Consider the following 20,385-nt stretch of genomic DNA (forward strand, 5'->3'; position numbering starts at 1 on the left):
CGGCGAAAAACTCTGCCCGGATCCCTCGGCCCCCACCGCGGAGAATAAACAGAAGTGCAGCCATGACAACCATTCTTCTTCGCTGCTTTTGTGGAGGAAGTTGCTGCTTTTGTGGAGGAAGTTACAGCTCCACGTACAGGTTCGGCATATGTACTGCAGCTTTCCCAGCGGTTGGATGTAAACGGAGCCGTCTCGTGGAGCTTGACACAATCCGGTGTATATTGCGTGTGGGCGGAAGGTTGTTTGCGTTTGCGTTTGCGTTACTCCGATGCGTTTTGCCGTATGCGTTACCGTGCCGTATGCGTTACCGTGGAGCCGGGGCCTAAAACCTTCGATCGGAGACACTTATGTGATTTTTGGCTTGCTTACAATTAGAACCACCTTTTTATGTTAATTAAACATCTCGACATGAATTGTGAATTAAAAAATGTTCGACATGATTTGAGCAACATAACCTTTCACTTATACACAGGACAAAAGCACTAATGATTGCCTTTTTAGCTGTGCACAGATATATATATATATATCTATATATCTATATATCTGTGCACAGCTAAAAAGGCAATCATTAGTGCTTTTGTATATATCTATATAGATCTTTCGAGGCTGCTTTGCATTCCAGCCGAAGTCACTTCTACTCAGGATGGAGGTTTCAAAATTAGCATGGACTCCTCACCTGTCCTCGACACGTGTCCCTGCTCTGTGAATCTTGTCCTCTTTGTTGTGGCATTAAACAGACAGACCCCCGCCATAGGCGACAGACACCTTCATTGCTGTTTGTAGCCGAGTTTTATGACCTGTCAGGACCTGACAAAGGTCACGATCCTGGACGGAGTGCTGACTCATGGAAGGGTAAAGTGTACCTACTCTTGCAGGAGAGACTGCTGCTACTGAATGTCAACATGAAGTGTCTTCATGTCTGCTGCTCAAGGGAGTGGACTCAAATCTGAAAACTTTAAAATGACTTAATGCTACTGATGAATTCCTAATAGTCATTGGTCCTACAGATCATTGAGTTTTTCATTTATTGCTGTGAATGCAAAACCTCCATCCTCAGTAATTTTATACTGTAACACACTATCATTTTGTTCAGAGGGATTCTTTCTATTATACTGGAAAATACTTAGGCTTCACTGGAATTGAAACAATTAGAGGATTTATCAGTCAGAAGCTTAGAGCCTTTTAGAGGGAACTTACTACACTAGTTGCACCTTACATAACCCAGTGGTTCCCCTACCATTGTATTGGAGGGGCGCTGCGCCCCGCCAACGGAGCCCCCCCTGAAATTCAAGGTGTTTAAAAAAATAAATAATTATAATTTCTTTATATATATATAGCACCAAATTGCAACTAATCTATACATACTGTCACTTTTCACATTGAACATGTGCTCTTTTATTAAATAAACTAAACACTTTCATTTTAAGTTGTGAGTTTAGTTTAATATATATCCCAATACCCCCCCAAAGCAGTAAACCTAGGGGAAACACTGAAACCAACTGTCAGCTGTTTCAGATGAGCTCTTCTCTTAATTTGTGTAACTCGAGCTGCTTTATCAGTTTCAGGCTTGTGTCTGGGCTCGATGATAGTGGCACATCCCTCTGTGTTCAGGGTGTGGACCGCTTGCATCAAGGATGTGTCCACTTAGTGATGTGACCAAGCCCTTAGTGGCAAAATATCTCATCATGAATCTAGTGGTACTTAATTTTACAACAAATTTAAATAAAGTAGCGAAAGAGTAATTGTTCACCAAATAAAAGTAGCTGTAGCTTGATGTCTCATGTCTCTTTTCATGGAAATGAGTATTACTGATAGAAAAAGTGAATTTTGTGTTCCATCTTTAACATTTCACATCATGAAGTTAATGAAGAAGACAAAATGTTAAAAAGAAATCCAACAGGAGAAAACATTATGGTTTGATCTCAGAGTTTCTGTTTTCCTCTAAACCAGTTTTTTCTGAAATGATGTGTTTTTAATCGGTGCAAACGGCTGAAGTGACAACTTTTTATATATATATATATTTTTCAAGGACAGTGTATAGCTTGCTTTCGATGTACCGCGCTGCTCCTAGCGTTGGCACGTGTCTCCACTGAGGCCTCACTGTCGTGAAAATTAATGTGAACCTGCACTGGTCTGATCGATTCTGTTGGCTGAAAACGACCTGTGACGACCTCCTGCCCCAAATAAAGCTTTGTCTTTTGCAAAGTTCAATTGAACTCTCTGTTTACACTCTCCAATATCATCTTTAGTTTACTTTCTACCTGGCTTTAAATGTGAGGAAGCAACAAGACATTCATGTTTTTCAAAGTTTACAGATCTTTGTTAGCGTTGTTCTGCAAAACAAGATATGGACGTAGCTATTCTTAAGATAACCATTAACATTGTGTTAGCGTGGCTTGAAGAGTCAGATACCCACACAAAAATCTGCATTTTCTTTTAAATTACAAAGCGTAATATAAGCTAAAAACTATTAGGCTATAAATAACACATTTACATATTGAGGGAAATTGCTGTCTTTGTCGGATGAGTATTGATGTCTGTACATTGTAACTTGGCGTACACAGGGAGACCCCTCCCAGCCTCTCACCTTTGTCTTTGGAGTGTGTGTGTGTGTGTGTGCGTGCGTATGTGTGTCTTTGTGGCACGGAGGCAGTTTACCGGCGTATGCTCTGTCGTTTCCTCCATATTTGGTTCTTGCAGAGGCTTCCCTCCTCTGACGTTGCTCTGTTTTAACACCATCAGACTAAAAGTGGCTAAACATTAAAGTTTCACTGTGATTAAACTTAAGATTTTGAGTGTGAGAACACCCTTATAATGACGACTATTAAGCATTCTCATCCAGTTTCTCTTTCCCTGTAATGGGAAAAAAAATAGGTAATCAAGGGATGTCCTAGTTGGCTTTTGGGAACTGTATTTGTCCCGTTTAGAAAATGTTCTCATATCTTTAATTTAAAAGACACATTTTGTTTGAAATATGTGTGCTTACAATTTTATTTAAATTATGTTAGACCCTGGCTTCTGTGAAGGATTTGTTTATCAAACTTTTGAGGAAAGTCTCAGATTGCTGCCTCTCACATAATTAATTACCACGGTTACCTGAAAATTACAACAATCTCGTCAATTTAAATAGCCTACAAAAAGACCCAGCATCTGGCTGAGAGCCGGTTCTGTTTCCCAACACCAGCACTGTGTTTATCTAAGCCTGCAGAGCCGACGTGGCTTAAGGTTTATTTATAGGCTTCAGCAGCGAGACCCGGGGGGGGGGGTCTTGGGAGCAGGTATTGTCACTCTGTGGTGCAGCACCCATGGGAATATGTTTTTGAGTTCCACCTGAGATGTGTGTGCAATGTGCTGAGTTTTCTAAGAAAAAGAGAGGGGGCTGTTTCTGTTAAAGAGTGATGAAATTGGAGATAACCGTAAATGTAGAAGTCTGACTTACAGCATTTGTTAAACAAGCTACGGCAGTTTGCAGCTGCAGTGAAGTATTTGATGTACAAAGTTATCTCACAGTGAGCCTGCAACATAAGTATAAGCGAAACCGATGGAGAGGTAACAGTTAATGCAAACTTATTTTTTAAGGCTAAGGATTAGGGAATGTTAATGTTAGCCTCCGGCAGTCAGGCTGCAACAACTGTCTCGGAGTGCTGTGAAGAAAGATGTGGAGAATTAACAAAGAGGAGAGCGAAAGATGAAGGGAGGAACTGACAGGAGGAGAGAGGTGATTGAGTTGAGTGTAATAGTAGAGAGACAAAGGAGACAGTAACTTCTAATATGTACTTGTTGTGTAACAATGCAACCACCATTTTGTTTGGTTGGAGGTCTTTCTATACTTTTCCTTGATTCTGATCATTTATTTTCTGTTGAGGCTATTGGGTGATTAATAAGGAACATTTCTCCTCCCTGATGATGCAAACACGGCAATATCAAAAGTGCTCCTGCCCTTGCCTCCACATATGACTCCTACATTTGTACTCCTTTTTATGTTCTTATGATATTCAGTCATATGTTTCTGTAACAGACGTGCATGGCGTGTCCTTGAGTTTTGTTAAATACAACCCTTATCAGCTCTCACACAATAGTGTGGTTTTCCTTCTGCCAAATGATCATGGTGTAATATAGATTTGCACGGATCCAAATTTCAATTAAATTCTGATCATTTGCTCATTTTTACTGTAATAATTTAAAGACCTAACATTGATAATTACAAACAAACAGAATTTTCTTTGGCAGTGTGAATGAATACAGTGCACAGGTTAAAGCAGGGTGCGATCAGTCACCACCACCTCACTACTTAGAAGATGAACCCAGAGAGAAGGCACTTTTTAGGGGGTGGGGGGGTAGGAACTGGTTTGCCCTAGTAACTAAATCTGTAACTAGATCCCCTGGTTAAAATGAAAGCAAAGTTACTAAATACTTTTCTTATACAATTGTAATTATTTGGCGCGATATGAGCATTTTGCAATGGAACATTAATTTAGCCCCTGTTTTCATTTTAAAACTGTCGAAAATAATAAGATGAGGGCTGACAAAAAGGCAAATATAATAGTTTGCTTGCAACATTTCCTGGAATTTAAAATCCTGGAAGACCGCAAAGAGGAAGACTTCACAGAAGAAGGTCTTTTCTGAATTCACTGCTGAATGTGACTTTATTTGGAGCGGCCACTTATAGTGGGGCAGACATCTTGGCCCTGGGAGGCTCTACTCTGACCTTAAACCATCATCTGATACCATCTGATGCACTGGGCAGAGGCATACTTGCCCTCAGTGGGGGGAATCGTGGTGAAAGACTCAGCTGATCAGCAAAATGTCAACAATGACAAACCTGCTGTTTTATTATTGAACAACCACCGTTTGTCCAGTTGTTGACAGACTACAGAACTCAATTTAGAGTCCCGAGTCACTTTCAATGCATGGCTCATGGTCTGTCGTGTTCTGTTAGGTTCAAGAAGTGGTTTTAAAGCAACTTCTATAGCACATTTGATGTTATTTAACAGCTTTAATGACAATAACAAATATTTAGACTCTAAAATGTTATCTAATACAGACAGGCTGCAACTTTGTATTTTGATAACTTTTAACACATAATACCTACAATTCAGGGAGTTTTCTTGAAAGGGGATATTCAGACTTTAAATGTTTGTCTAATGTAAAAATATAGTTACATTGCAAAGAGTTGAACACTTTATGTGAAGGTAATACATCGCATGGTATAGTCCTCTGCCATGACTTTGAGGCAGAAAGTTACATCAGCCACTGTCAAAGAAAGGTGTCAGAAGAAATCTGAGGTAATATCTGATGGTCACACCGTAAATCTGCCTATAAAACATGCTCTGTCATGCTCTCTAAGCAGCATCAGTGTGATGTTAGAAACACTCAGACTACTGTTCACACTTTCTGTTAAAACTAAGCAGATAAGTGCGGATAAATACTTGAGGAATTTGTGCTTATCCCTCAACCTAACTTAGAGACAGAGTTGTTGCACAGGCAAAAGCTTTTTCAATGAGTTTTTCTATTAACTATCTGTTTACGTGACCCAGATATTGCTTTATATTTGCACTGTGTGTTACCAACTCCCTTTCAAGAGGGTTATGAGATGCTGGACACATGCCTGATCAGCTTTTGAATGTAATACTGGTTGGTCACAGGCCAGTGTAAGTCATACTTATGCCGCAGTTCCACTACACGGTCGGCCTCGGCCACGCTCGGTACGGCTTGGCCGCGTTGGGCCGACTCACTTCATGCTGCGCTTCCATTACAGTTTAGGAACTGGGGTAGTTACTATAGTAACGCAGTGTAGGCGGAGCCGTGACGTCATCTTCAATGAGAACTCCAGAAAACACAATACAGCCGTTAGCTGTTAGCACTCAGAGCTCACAGCTCCTTATATATGTTCAGAAACTCGACAAAAGTTAAACAAGTACACACCACAGACTGCCTGTGTCATGGTGAATACAGTCGCTGCTTTATTTATGTCTGTATAGGCCGTTGTTGTGAGTGTGGACGGTCGGAGCATATACTGCGTTAGCTTAGCCAATCTCCATCTAGAAAAACACGAATTTTAAAAGGTTTTTCGCCTGACGTCTGTCTGCAGACTTGACAAAGCATTAATTCATGGTTTTTACTAACCGGTATCAGTATGTTGTTACTTCGGCATCATTTTGAAACGTGTATTACAATTAAATCACGGTCAAATATGTCCATCTTGTTCTAGTTGTAGCCCTCTTGCCAGCGCTCCTCTCTCTAGTTTAGCATACTCGGCCCGACTCAGCCCTGTTTGTTGGCCCCGATAGAACCACAATTTTGTCGGGCCAGAAAAGAGGTAAAAAAGTGGCCCCGGGCCGGGCCGGGCCGTAACTAGGCCTAGTGGAAGCGCAACCAAAAACGGGTACGGCACGACACGGCACGCTTAAAGCGAGCTCCGCGCTGTAGTGGAACTGCGCCATTATAGTACTAGTTGAGTAATCATATATTTACCTAGTTACCCTAGTTTACCCTAGTTGTGGCTGGAGGTCAGGGGTCGGCTAATGCCCCAGGGTTACTGTTCATAAAACACAGGAAGACATTTATGCCTTAGACTTGATCCACCATTAGAAAACAGGATCCTGATCCTGATTCTGTTTTGAGTCCGATTGAGAAAGTCTTAGCTTTGATGATGGTGATCATTGATTTGAGTCTGGATGTTGGTGAGACGTGATATCGCCAGCCATAATTAGAATTTAGCAATTGTAACTTCTTATCATAAAGAAGTTAAGCTACACAAAGCAAACATTTCAGTGTTTAAATGGTTCACAGCTCGTGAACTGTCAACAGGGGGGCGGAGGGAGCCTCTCTGCGGGGAAGCAGTGTGTGGACCTATTTCACCTGTCAGCGCAACTTACATGATGCGGTTTAAACAAATTTAAATAATTGGTTTAAACGGCATAATAATAATTAATGACGACCGTCGGTTCTGTGATTCTCCAGAACACACAGATGGCCAGTCCGCCCCTGTGTAGCATATTATTTTCGATGAGAGATGAGCAGATCGCCACTGGGCTTTCAACTAAAGACATAGCCACTCAAAAACTGCGGCATTTGTACAGCTCCTTATAGGTACTGCAATTTGTGAAGTGCCGGCGCGCTCCGGCAGCACTTCGCCCCTGATTGTTTCACCACGGAGGAAAGCAGCTGCAAGTCGACTGGAGTTAAAGAGAGCAGGACTGCGTTGCGTGCATGGCTTCCTTCTGCAGGTAACAGGGAGAGGCGCTCTGGCGGCGGTCTCGTTCAGGATCCGAAAATACAATTTTAATATTTTGCACACTTATTCCACTTATTCCTAGTGTGCCACTGGTTACGGTGCAGAGGTCAAGTAAGGTAAATGACATGCGTCACATTTTGGCAAAAGTCTGATAAATTGCCTCACGGGAGATAACTCATCGTAGAAATGTAGAAAGTGTGTTTACCAGACGTTGTGTAACCCACTCCTCATCTGACATAATTTGACCTGCTGGGCTTCTGTATATGTTGTTGCTTACGTATGGGCATATATTTACAATATAGTGGTATAGCGCTGAAAACTGTAGCTAAACTTAACAATAGACGGCAGATATAAATGAAGTCGCTGCTATACTGCTTTTATGCCGGGAGGTAACATGTTGTAAGCATTTCATATTCTTGTTGTACTCAAAAGTCATTAGACTCGGTTTTATCAAGCTTGAGTAAAAGCAAATATACAGCCAATATTTAGAAAAGGGAATAAAATGCATCTAATAAAAACCCAGATTAATGAGCAGAAATTATTCAACCTAAACTTAGTTTAGTGCAGCTCTGTGCGAACGGTAAAAACCTTTTGTTTCAGTCCAGGACCAGGACACAGTTTTGTGACTTGTTACGTTGTTCCTTAACTCTGTGTGCATGGAGAACATTAAGAGCCTTATTTCCCTGTGCTTCTGTACAGTTAAGTGTTTCTTTCAGCCTAACAGAGCTCTCAGTGTGGTTGTACAGTCATGCTCTCTGCAGATGAGAGTAGGCCTCCCTCACTGGCCCCAGGATTTCACTGGACCTTTAACTCTTAAACCACAGAACATTTCTGACTACAGTCCTCATGTGTTGAGTTAACAATACGCTGGTTTTACTTCCTTTAGAGAAGTACTTGTCAAAGCCAATCAAGACATTCAGGTTCTCTGTCAGTATCTCCTGTCCAGGCCTTTTGTTATTGATAAACCTTCTTCTCTCAGGAATGGGGAGAATTGTTATAACCCAATGATGAAGAAACTCTGACACGTGAACACACTGCAGCAAACGTCTGCTCCACATATAAAGATAGATAGATAGATCGTACTTTATTGATCCCAAATTGGGAAATTGTTTTTGTTACAGCAGCATAAAAGGCATTTTACAATAAAACAAAACTACAAAATATACAAGAATAGAAATAAAATATAAAATATACATGTCGAAATAGAAAATATACATACAGATATTATATATATATATACAAATATATATATATATATTCAAAATATATGGAATATGGAGTATTAAATATGAAACAGATTATGTATGAGTAAAATGTACAATGTGGTTTTATTTCTAGAGAAACTATGGAGCAGAGAGTTCTCTTCCAGCCAGAGGTGATTTGTTGTACAGTGTTATTGCAGTGGGCAGGAATGTTTTCCAGTATCTAAAGAAAGTTCTGTGTCTTGTGCAAACACAAAAATAGTCGCAGGAACAATTTGAACTCTGCATATCACACGGCTCATACGTAACATTTAATTAGTGTAAGCTTACATTGTTCCCTCTAGATCTAAACTATTCTGTGTATCATGAAAACCTGCCACAGTTATCTCTATTTCAATGAATATAATGATGCATTCCCAGATACATTTTTAAGCATTACTTTGAATTATTACTTGGTTTTAGTTCCCCAGATGTCACAGTGCATTATTGTCTGTGTCTGACATGATGGTAAACTGAATAGTTTTAACTTTTGTATTATTATTCAGGAAGAAAAAGACATAAGAAGATTCTACAGACCGAGAGAAAGGGTTTCCATTAGGGTTTTATTGACAACGATGGATCAAGCAATGGAGAAAATAAAACTACTCTCAGTTAAATTCTCATTTATTCTGAAGGTTTTTCTGTTTCAACACAAATTGAAATTATTTAAAGAAGTATATCTAAGTTCAGTGTTTCATATTTATTAGTCAATACACTGGTTTATTGTTCAGTCCCATAGGTTCCTGTTTTGCTACACAGATGTTATCCTGGGCTCCTGAATACATATACACATGTTTGTAATGAAACCGTGGTTCTGCTCTCGCCTCTGTGTTGTTAGTGATAGTTAGTAGTCCGCCAAAGGCCTTCATTTTTCTCTCTCTCTCTCTCTCTCTCTCTCTCTCTCTGTCTCTGTCTCTGTCTCTGTCTCTGTCTCTGTCTCTGTGTCTGTCTCTGTGTCTGTCTCTCTCTCTCTCCATCCACTTCCCTTGACATGATCGTCCTTAAGGAGCTTACTGAGATTTTCTCTCGCTGTGAGCCGCTTTCATTCCCTCGTAGTCGGACTGTGGTGAAATTGCAGCCAAAAACAGCTAGAGGCAAGATCTCTGACTTCAGGCCACAAGACAGATCGGCACGATAAAGTGAGCCTAGCTCGTCTTCTGGTATGTCTTTATGAAGAGTCGTGTCCAGGTACGACCAGATCTGATCAATCTTTTTTTCAGCTTTAATGAGTTGGGTACTTAAATGTACTGTATTGTTCAAGTTGTTCATTGTCTGTGTGTTTTCTTCCAACTGTTTGCACCTTGCATTAGTTGTTGTATTAAGGTTTTGTATTTGGCCAGAGAAGATTAGCAAATGCTACGTCGCCAACAGGGATCTAGTTAATTAAAACAGTAAGAAATGTAAAAGCAGGTACAAGAGTTGGCAATGCAAAAAATATCTGGGTAAACACCCAAAGAAAGGCTATTGATTTCTTTTGACGTGTGACAAGAAAACTAGTATCTTTTGTTCTTTTCCTGCTTTCCTCTCCAATCATTTCTGTTGCCAGATGCTCATGTGTTCCTGTATGCAGAGCCGGTTGTAATGTGACCATTGTTGTGTTTTCACAGAGTCTACTGGGCCGGCCAAGGTGGTGAGAGCAGGGAATCCACCCAAAGCCAGACGCGGAGGAAAGGTAATCTTCTGTGTGTGTACTGTGGATGCATGTATGTACTGGTGGATATAAACGGTTTTAGACATTCTACTCTAAACATTCAGTAATGCTTCATTGAGTGTTAGAAACTCCCAGGTTAATCTTTTGCGTTTCATCAAGACGGCTATAGGATTACAGAGTGGGTCTTGTGAGAATTAAAAGACTGTATGTTAATATAACACCATATCTGTTCAAAGTATATATGTTATAAAGACACAATACAACCTCTAACGGAACATTTTCATTAGCTTAGAGCTTTATCACAGCTCACTGAAGGTATGTTCAGACCGAGTCATGGTATTTATCTGTCAGGCCTCAAGCTGTGTATTAACGCCCCTCCCCACTTCCTGGAATGCAAATGGCCCGGCAGATGAAGCAAACAAAGTCTCCACAAAGTGTTTCATTCACAACTTCCTACCTTGATTGCAAGACTCGCTGCTGTTGTATTTCAGGGTATTAAACTCCGCCTTCACCACACAGTTTTATGACACACTTGAAAAAGGTGCAGTGTTACAGAAACAAAAGAGAAATATGCGGTAAAGATGAATTTTGACCCTGTATATCCGCTCTGAAGGTCTTGGACAGAGTCACCTCTCTTCATTAACCTGAGCTAACATCTCAGGTTACCTGTGACACGCCTGCTAATACAGCTTTGTTTGTGTCTTTGTTCATCAGGTTGGAGACTTTGGCGACGCCACCAACTGGCCGACTCCAGGGGAGATTGCAACTAAAGACATGCAGGTGGGTGTTTTTGTTTGTTTGAGAAGTGTTGACTCACAGGTTGGTAGATGTGCATTGTAGAGGAAACACTGATGACATGAGGGTGGTGTCTGTTAGGGACTTAAACACCACGCAACTATTTCAATATTTGCTGATTGACGGCTAACGATCTCCTAAGCTCATTTTAGATTCTCATTTGTACTTGCTTGATTTTTTTCTGTTATACACTTTTGTTTGAGCAGTGTTAAAGAAGCCTAAAGTCCAATCATTATTTTGTGTTATCCTCTGATTGTTGTGCATCTATCAACTTTGAGCCAGCCTGGCCAGGACATGTGATGGGGAGTTGAAAAAAAAAAAATGTCTCTGCCTTTAAAGTGAATGGACAATAGGCATCAATATCTCATGTCTGCAGGACACACTTGAGATAGGTGATCATAACAAAATCAAATATCATGATACTATTGATTTCCAGCAAGGTGATAGTGTTGTATATGAATTGATGCTTTCATACAGAATTCAGTTTAAACTAGTGTTGTGGAGTACTGTCGGGGAAAAACTCCTTAAAGATCTTGTCCAACATAAGCGACAACACAGTGAGGTGTTTAGAAAAAGGAAATCTTAGTGGTTTCTAGTCCCAAATTATAATCTTTAGCAACCTTTCAGGGGGGGCTGATGCACTTTGCTGTAGTGGATATGTGTCTTTTTGACTATGGGTATTAGTGGTTGTGGCTGTAATCACACAGCAGCTAAACGGCACATCCAGACAGAGCAGCCTGCTCCTGCTGGCCCGACTCTGTGTCCTCAGTGCTGCATGTTTATTTTTTTAAGGGTTAGTCACCACCGTGGCAGGGAAACAAATATGTCTGACCTTTAAGCGGGAACCTGCAAAATCAATCCCATTGCAAAAAGACAATCAGTAGTTTGGAAGAGAAGTTGAGAAATTAAGTAAAATCTCAGCCTGAGGGATTATTATGAGCGAATCCTTGCTGATAAAAGAATATAATTGAAATGAATCTTGCATGCTGTCTCACTTACTGTTGATATACTTATTCAGTTACCTTTTAGATTTAACTACAATACCATCAGGTCTATTCCATATATACATAGATACTGGGTACAGATATTAGTCTGATTGTTGAATGAAATAAACGCAAACAATTATAATTCAGGAAATAATGTATAGAAGAAATCTATTGTTTATTTGAAAACATTAAATATGCCAACTATTCATTTTCTCCGCTTCTCAATTGTGAGGGTTTGTGGCTTTTTATCCAATAATTAACTCGACAACCTTAGGGGTTTGTTGTTCATCGGACCAAACATTTAAAAATGTCCCTTAGGCCTGTGATGTGGCATCTTTTCAATTTTCTAACATTCAAATAAATAAAGAAAAGGATTCAACAGAATAATCTTTAATGAAACAATTATTGCAAACTGTTTTCTCCTCATTGCACATGGCCGGCTGTCTAATAGACCCTTGGTTGATGTAAGAAAAACTTGAAAAGCTTAAAGCCTTAAACACCTGCCGATATAAGCTCTACTACTGTGTACACCCTCAACACACGTCCAACATACTGACCCCCTTCCCTTTATCCCTATTCTCTCTGTGAGGATGCGTTTAATTTGTGTCGCCTTACAGTAGCAGCAGTAGTCAGTCACTCCTCAGAGCCCCTTTCTATTTCTGATCTCTGGGCTATAGTGTGTCAGCGGGAGATTGACCCCGGTAACCTCCCCTATTTTAGGCAGCTAGTTCTGGACATGAGGGAGAGCTGCTTGTCTCCTTACTGTAAAATGTGGGTCACATAGTTAGAGCCAGAAATAACCGGTGGCTTTGGTGGCAGAAATCATAGGTGGGGAGGGGTTCAGATACGGTGACCGAGGCCTGGGAAGGGATGCCCTTTTTAGGGATCCCCCTTCAATAAACCAGACCTGGATCAGTGGTGGTGGTGCTGCTGCTATTCTTAGGGGCTGGAGTTCACTGTCCACCACGTAACACTTAGAGGTGTCAATCAGCTGCTGAATTCCTCACATTATTCACACTGGGAAATGAACTTTGGTAAGGAGGGGTTTTCGATTAGGTTGTACTTAAGAGTTTTAAAGTTAGACTTGAGATTTCATGCAATACATTGATTCTGTTAAACAATTTTCGGCTTGTGGCTGTTCTGCTTTACATGGGTTTGGGTAAGTTAAAAATGGGGTTGGAACATTTGATTAAACAGATATTTCAAGCTTGAGAAAAGTTGGTCGACGACAAAGCGATTAAATCTGACATATTGTTGTAAGATGAATCGAATTATGAAATGTTTTAGTTGCAACAACACTAACCACCTTTTATCAATTATAATGAGACCGATCAAAAGACATACTTTTCTCAAAGATTTTAATTTACCTAATACTTTTATAGATAGATTTTTCCTCATTGGAATAATTTATTTAGTTTTTTTTCCACAGACTTTAAATGCTGCATTGATGTCGGTTGCATACTAGTAACATATAGAAATATGTGATGTTATATTTTCCGGTGCTTCATATGCTCGGATAACGTTTTTTCACTAAAGAAACGTTATGTATTTTGCAACAGTCGACTGTTCGTTAAGCCCCACCCAATCACTTAATAACTGTTGCTATGCAGATTTACCACACACAAGTCATTGTACCTATTGAAACAATCTGTCTTTGAGAAAAAGAAAAGAAATATCTGAAATGACAACTGTGAACATTAACTTCTTTTAGTTAATTTTATTTAAAAAAATCAGGTTTGATTGTTTTATTTTAAATGATTAAAACCAGCTTTGGTTGCCAAGAGAGTTATCCTGCAGACGTGCTGTAGAGATGATGAGCACTCATGTCTCTTCTCTGACAAAAAAACAATGAAGAGAATTTTTCACAACTCTGATCTCAGCATCCAAGCAAATAAACAAACAAAACTAAAAGTCACAAACACTGACCCTGGGCAACGTAGTCTGACTTGTTGTAAAGGTCTTAATAAGGCCTGTTGTAGGCCAGTACAGACATGATATATTGTGTTATTACTGTTATTTAGCTGTAAAGCCTCCTAGGCTATCAAGTATATCTCATCAGAGCTCCATGCTAAGCTCAATACTAACCACCTTAGAGGTTAAATTAAAAGAACACATTCAGTGCAAAATACAAGTAACAGACAAATCAAATGGGCTACTTCCAACATTTTTAATAAGAAGTCTTTGCAAAAATCTGAGTTCAGTGCACAGGGTGTGGATTTTATTTGTTTGTTGTGATGTTTTCGACCCATTTTGTTGTCTGTTTCGTGTCCAGAGTAAAATGATTGTCACTATAGTTTGTGTTTCTTTTTACGGTTGGTGTTTCTGCGGATGTGCTTAGGAGACTGTAACAGAAGTTTCATCAGTGGCTTCCTGTGGCAGAAGGAGAATGAATCAGCATCCCTCTGATCTTAGCAGTGCCATCAACATTTCCTCAACCATTACACCGCATTTCTTTATTGAGTCATGAAAAACCCTCACACCTAAGCTATAAACACTCTTCTAATCTAATGGCTCATTTCTGTCACTTCACACACCTCTGTCCTCACTAAAAGTAAACTTCTATTATTCCTGTCTGTCCAAAGTCTAAAGCAATAAACCACAGTAATGTTTCCTCATCTTACATGTAAGGACACATTAGCCATTTAGCCACTGAGATGATATGGGATGTACTTTATAAAACCCTGAGGGAGCTTAGTGGACTTGGAAGCAGCAGAGCTTTTGTAGCATCCATTTGGCTTTTATATTGTTTGATGGCAACAGGAAGGAGTGTATGGTCCTTGGGTTGTTGAAGAGCAGCACTACAAATGCAAGCTTTTGAAGAGGCAATAGTAATGTTTTTTTTACTCCAGCCATTATACAAAATTAAAAGATTCTAATTGCAGAGGCTTGAAAGGATTTGTAACACTTGCTAAAGTGCCTGAACAGTCCCTAAATATTGAAGGTTTATGTCACGTCCATTTCTAACTACTAACAGAAGAGCTTTTTCTTTAAATCAATGTTAATACATTTTCTTCATACAGTGTAAATGTGTGTGTGTGTGTGTGTGTGTGTTCATCATGGTCCACCTCATTGTCTCTAAACTGCTCTTCCCTCCCTCTGTTCAGATCGAGGCAGTGACACGGACGGTGTCCTGCCCGCCGACTGTCAAGCAGGTCAGAGACTCATGGAGATCCACTGTAAGTTCCACCTGCAGCCTGTGAAACCTGCTGCTAAAAAAAACTTTAAATGATCCACCACACAAAGAAAGAAACATAAAACAATGTCGTAGTTAGTTAAAACCGGCTTAAAGTAAAATTGATTACAAAAAGTCAGGAGAATGAATGAATTAGCCTAGCTTGCTAACGTTAACACTGCAATGTCCACCCTGCACACTCAATGCTTTGGTCATCCCACGTTATTCAAAGGAGGGTTTTATTAGTTTATTTGACCTAATAAGTCCCCAGTCTCCATGTCAAAAAGGCTTATTTCTAGGGGCCATGTGCATCACACCATCAAAAATCCATACGAAAAACGAATTTCTTCCCCATTTCCCACAATTGTACTTTCTTAAACTGGAGTGTTGACTCTTTTAGAAATGTTTTTATTTAATTTATTTTGTATTTGATGGCCTGAACCAGCACACAAACTTTATAAAAAATAGTATTGAGAATAACACAAACGAGGGCCCAAATTAATTACAATTAAATGTAATTGTAGGTGTAATATTCAGCTTTCTAAACTCATTTCAGCTTTCTAAACTCATTTGATACCAGTCAAATCAAAATCATTGTAAAGCCACTATATTTCATAAAGGTTATAATTTGCGCAAAAGGGCTTGCTTCTCTTAAGGTTTTATTAAGACATTGGTTTAACAAAGGTATTAAGAAAATTACTGCATGTTTGAAGTGGATCCTTGAGTTCAGAGTGAACAGATTAGTTGATGATTTTATACTTTCAAGACCGAGCAGGTCACAGCGGGTGTGGACAGAGTTTATTGCTGCTTGAAATGTGTCGAACCTCTAATTAGTTACTCCTCGAGTAAAACGCTTTGCATGACTTCTATGCAAACCCCTCAGTAGTATCAAACTTTGCATATATGAGCGTTGGTGATAGCTGAGCTGCTGTAGCACACAAGTGTCCGAACTCTGTTTGATTTGTATAAACTGAGATATCAGTTCTGTGAGAAAAAGATAAGCTAAGGCGATTCACCAGTCTGCCTGTTACTGCGGGTTAGTGGACACTGCTATTACTTGATATTAGGGCTGCACGATATTGGAAAAAACTGACATTGCAATTTTTCCCCCCTGCGATATATATTGCGATATGAAAAAATACAGGAATTGAAGAAAAGAGAGTTTTTTTGGCCCGCAAACCATCCTTTCTTGAACTTTAATGCTATACAATTAGTATTTTTCTAACTATATTTAACCGGATGAAGGATTTTAGTCACGGGCGTCTGGATCTTAAGTTTTCAGAGCAACAAGCTGAGCTAGCTCGGTTAGCAGCGCCGAACTGCCCTGGAGAAACACATGAAACTACTTTATTCAGTGTTTTTACCTTTAATCACCGGGTCCGTTTGCTTTGGAGATTTGGTTGTGATTGGTGGTTTGCTGTGCATGCAGAGCCTGCATGTCACTCACTCAAGTACCCATGACATGAGAGCCGCGCAAGTTTTCCTTTTGTAGCAAGCAGCAACAGAATTGCAACATGACGTGTTTGAGTTAATTTGCCTACTTAATATCGCACGTCCTAAAAAAATATATATATTAAAAAACAATTATGAAAGAAATCGCACGTCCTGCGATGTGAATATCGCGCATGCGCATATCGCGATTATCGTCACGACACGATATATCGTGCAGCCCTACTTGATATCAAATATAATGAGACCGATCAAAAGACACACTTTTCTCAAAGATTTTAATTGACCTAATACTTTTATAGATAGATAGATTTTTCCTCATTGGAATAATTTATTTAGTTTTTTTTCCACAGACTTTAAATGCTGCATTGATGACTGTTGCTTACTAGTAACATATAGAAATATGTGATGTTATATTTTCCGGTGCTTCATATGCTCGGATAAAGTTCTTTCACTAAAGAAACGTTATGTATTTTGCAACAGTCGACTGTTCGTTAAGCCCCACCCAATCACTTAATAACGGTTGCTATGCAGATTTACCACACACAAGTCATTGTACCTATTGAAACAATCTGTCTTTGATTTCAAAGAGGTAGACAAAAGAAATATCTGAAATGACAACTGTGAACATTAACTTCTTTTAGTTACCAGTTCAGTACCAGAAATAGTAACAGTTAAAACATTTATTTTAAATGATTAAAAACATCTTAGGTTGCCCGGAGAGTTATCCTGCACAAGTGCTGTAGAGATGATGAGCACTCATGTCTCTTCTCTGACTAAAAAACAATGAAGAGAATTTTTCACAACTCTGATCTCAGCATTAAAGCAAATAAACAAACAAAACTAAAAGTCACAAACACTGACCCTGGGCAACGTAGTCTGACTTGTTAGGTCTTAATAAGGCCTGTTGTAGGCCAGTACAGACATGATATATTGTGTTATAACTGTTATGCAGCTATAAAGCCTCCTAGGATATCAAGTATATCTCATCAGAGCTCTGCCAACTGCTTTAGCATGCTAAGAAGCTTGACATAACTAGCATAGAAACATATTCACTTGATGGGGGAGGGGTTAAGCGAGCGGTCCAGAGCATGACCGTTATTTTTATGTGCATGTTTAACCAACAAAATATATGGTGTTAAGCTTGGATTTCATTTTGCAGAATGGGAAAATAACTGAATATGTAAGAATACGACTTTGTATCTGTGGCACCATTTTAAATCAATTTCATGTCCAGTAAAATGTGTATTACCCCCAAATTGTTTTGTGCAATTTCCCCAATAACTCTTGTTTTGTTTGAATAGGTCTTCAGTCTCCTGTGAAAGATTGAACTGTTTCTCCAGCTCTTTTCTAAATGTCTGACTCTGTTTCCTCTGCAGGCTCCTAAGAAGCCGACGACAGTCAAGAAGGAGTCAAAGGAGTCGAAGGAGTCGAAGGAGTCGAAGGAGAAGAGGGAGAGCAACGAGGAGAGCAAGGAGAACCTGAAGGCCAAGTCGGACGACTCTGGAGAGGAGAAGAACGGCGACGATGACTCTCAGAAGAACGGACCCAAGACAAAAAAAGGTAAATATGGATTAAGCAGGTGGCCTGTTTGCATGCTGAAAGAACAAATTGTTAATAATCAAAAGTAGCATGTGCTAATGCGTGCATATTAAAAGTACTTGGTGTAAAAACGGTTATCAAGATTGGTCAAATATTTATTGTAACTCCCAACTTCACTGGCATTTTGTCTTAATCACTTTGACTTTTTATGAGAAAAGTCTAACCTATGTCATATTTTTACCCTAAATCCAAAGGTTTTAGGGTTAAATAACAAATAGCTTTGTTTAAGTTTGAATAAATTCCCAATGCGCAAATTATTACAATGCAATAAATGTAATGAGCAAGTTTTAATACAGCTACCTTTAAAAAAAAAATGTGGATCCATAGCAGACGACTTAAGCAGGGCTCAACGCTAACTTTTAAAGTGGTTGCCAGGCTGGCAACCAGGCATCAGCTTTTGGTTGCCAAAACTGAAAATACGGTTGCCATTTTTAGTCACCTTATATTTTAAATAATTAAGATATTATACAGTTATACATCAACTTAATAATGAAAATGTGACACAAAAGAATGTTCAAATGCTTTATTACAATATGTAATTAACACAATTATGTGAAACTTAAGTGGTAGTAAACTTGTCCACCCTCAATTGCTGGTATACAAAATACCAGTAGTGCAGCTGCTGTCATGTTCTTCACAGATCCCTCACAAAGGAATTGAGCAAGTCACTAGTTTCTTGGTCATCCGTTGTCTCCCTTTCAAATTCTTGACCTTTGTGCTGACCCCCACCATAGATCCATTGGCCCTTCAGCATTGAAGTCTTGGATTGGCCAGAATAATACATTTCTAATGTTAAATAAATGAAAACCATTCACAGTTAAGAATTAGATAATAATTATTAATGCTGTAAATTACCTTTAATATGTCTAACTATATTTAAAATGTGTTACCTTTTTATAGAAGTGATTATATTTGTATGCCAATATTTTCCTATGGTAAAGTTTCGTTTTGCACTTTTATTTTGGTAGTAATAAGACCGGGACTCTTATTTTGAAGGAACTTTTACCAGAAGTGAATGGACAACGGAGCAGAATGTACATATATTTCGCCTCCCAGGACTTTACAAATGTCCTCTTTGCTTTTCGTTCGGGTTTACCTTGCGCTTTATCAGTTGAATCACTTTGAACATTCGTTTGAGATGTTGACGGGTTGGCCGAACTTTTTACCCCACAGTCAAACAACTTAATTTGCTTCGCCATTTTTTGTAATACAAACACACGGCGCACCGCACACGCGAGTAAACGTGCATCGCTTTCTGGCTCCGTAATCACACCAATGCACGTGCAACTTAAGTATCAGGTTCCGACTGGTCACAACAATAATTAAATATCACTCTTAATACAACAAATAATTAACATTTTTCTATTTTGGGGTGCACATTTTGCTGTTTGCTGTCCTTATTTCTTTATGTTAAAAACTGGTTGCCACTGATGGCAACCAAAGGCCAAGAAGTGGTTGACATTTTTTCTGAATGGTTGCCAATGGCAACCTGGTTTGTGATGGCTTCCTGTTGTAGTTTAATCCTTTTTATTACTGCCAAAACTAAACTGCCTGACAGCGGGTGTTTTCTGACCCTCCCGACATGATTACCCTCAGTGCGCCCAGAAAGTGTTTGTTGTGGGGGGGGCTGGGCTGGGCTGATTAGGTTTGGTTATCATCAGCCTTTTTTATTTCCAGAAACAATACTGGCATACAGAATGTGATGGTGAGGATTTCACCACAGACCACCACTTTCTTTAGCTACCAGTTTAGTTATGTGTTTTCTGAACTTTTCCATAAGCATATCCCTTTTTACATATTTTGAGGATTAGTCTGTTTTAATTAATTAAAAACATTCCACATCGCCGAGAGATGTATCAATCAGATTTAACATGCAGACGTGCTGTAGAGATGATGAGCACTCATGTCTCTTCTCTGACTAAAAATCAATGAAGAGAATTTTTACAACTCTGATCTCAGCAATGAAGCAAGTAATTACAGATTTAAACCCTTAATTAGGAGCGGCTGACTAATTTTAGAATAGGTGTGTTTGGCTATAGTTTGATGTTAACTCTGAGGGGGGTTGAAGCTTGAATACGCACAAATATTTTTTTATCTTGCAGTTCCACAAACTAATTCCCCACATTGCTGCTGTCAAAATCTCATAGTGAATAAAGCGTTTTGAGCTTGTTTTGATATTATTCCAGCAGTCATTTGCATGTTGTTGCTCCTGTAGCAGTGACTCAGCCACAATCTTTGTCTTTTTCCCCCCT

The 20,385-nt window shown here is 39.3% G+C and overlaps 1 protein-coding gene across 1 annotated transcript in view; it reads left to right on the forward strand.

Moving 5' to 3' along the window:
- larp1 (La ribonucleoprotein 1, translational regulator) overlaps positions 1–20,385 on the forward strand; it is a 45,746-nt gene that overhangs the window by 7,694 nt on the left and 17,667 nt on the right. Inside the window, 4 exon segments of the mRNA XM_034140193.1 lie at positions 10,086–10,150; positions 10,844–10,909; positions 15,015–15,086; positions 17,911–18,094. Of these exon segments, the coding sequence (XP_033996084.1) occupies positions 10,086–10,150; positions 10,844–10,909; positions 15,015–15,086; positions 17,911–18,094 (387 nt within the window).

Source organism: Trematomus bernacchii, unplaced genomic scaffold, assembly GCF_902827165.1.
Source record: "Trematomus bernacchii unplaced genomic scaffold, fTreBer1.1, whole genome shotgun sequence".
Lineage (NCBI taxonomy): Eukaryota > Metazoa > Chordata > Actinopteri > Perciformes > Nototheniidae > Trematomus > Trematomus bernacchii.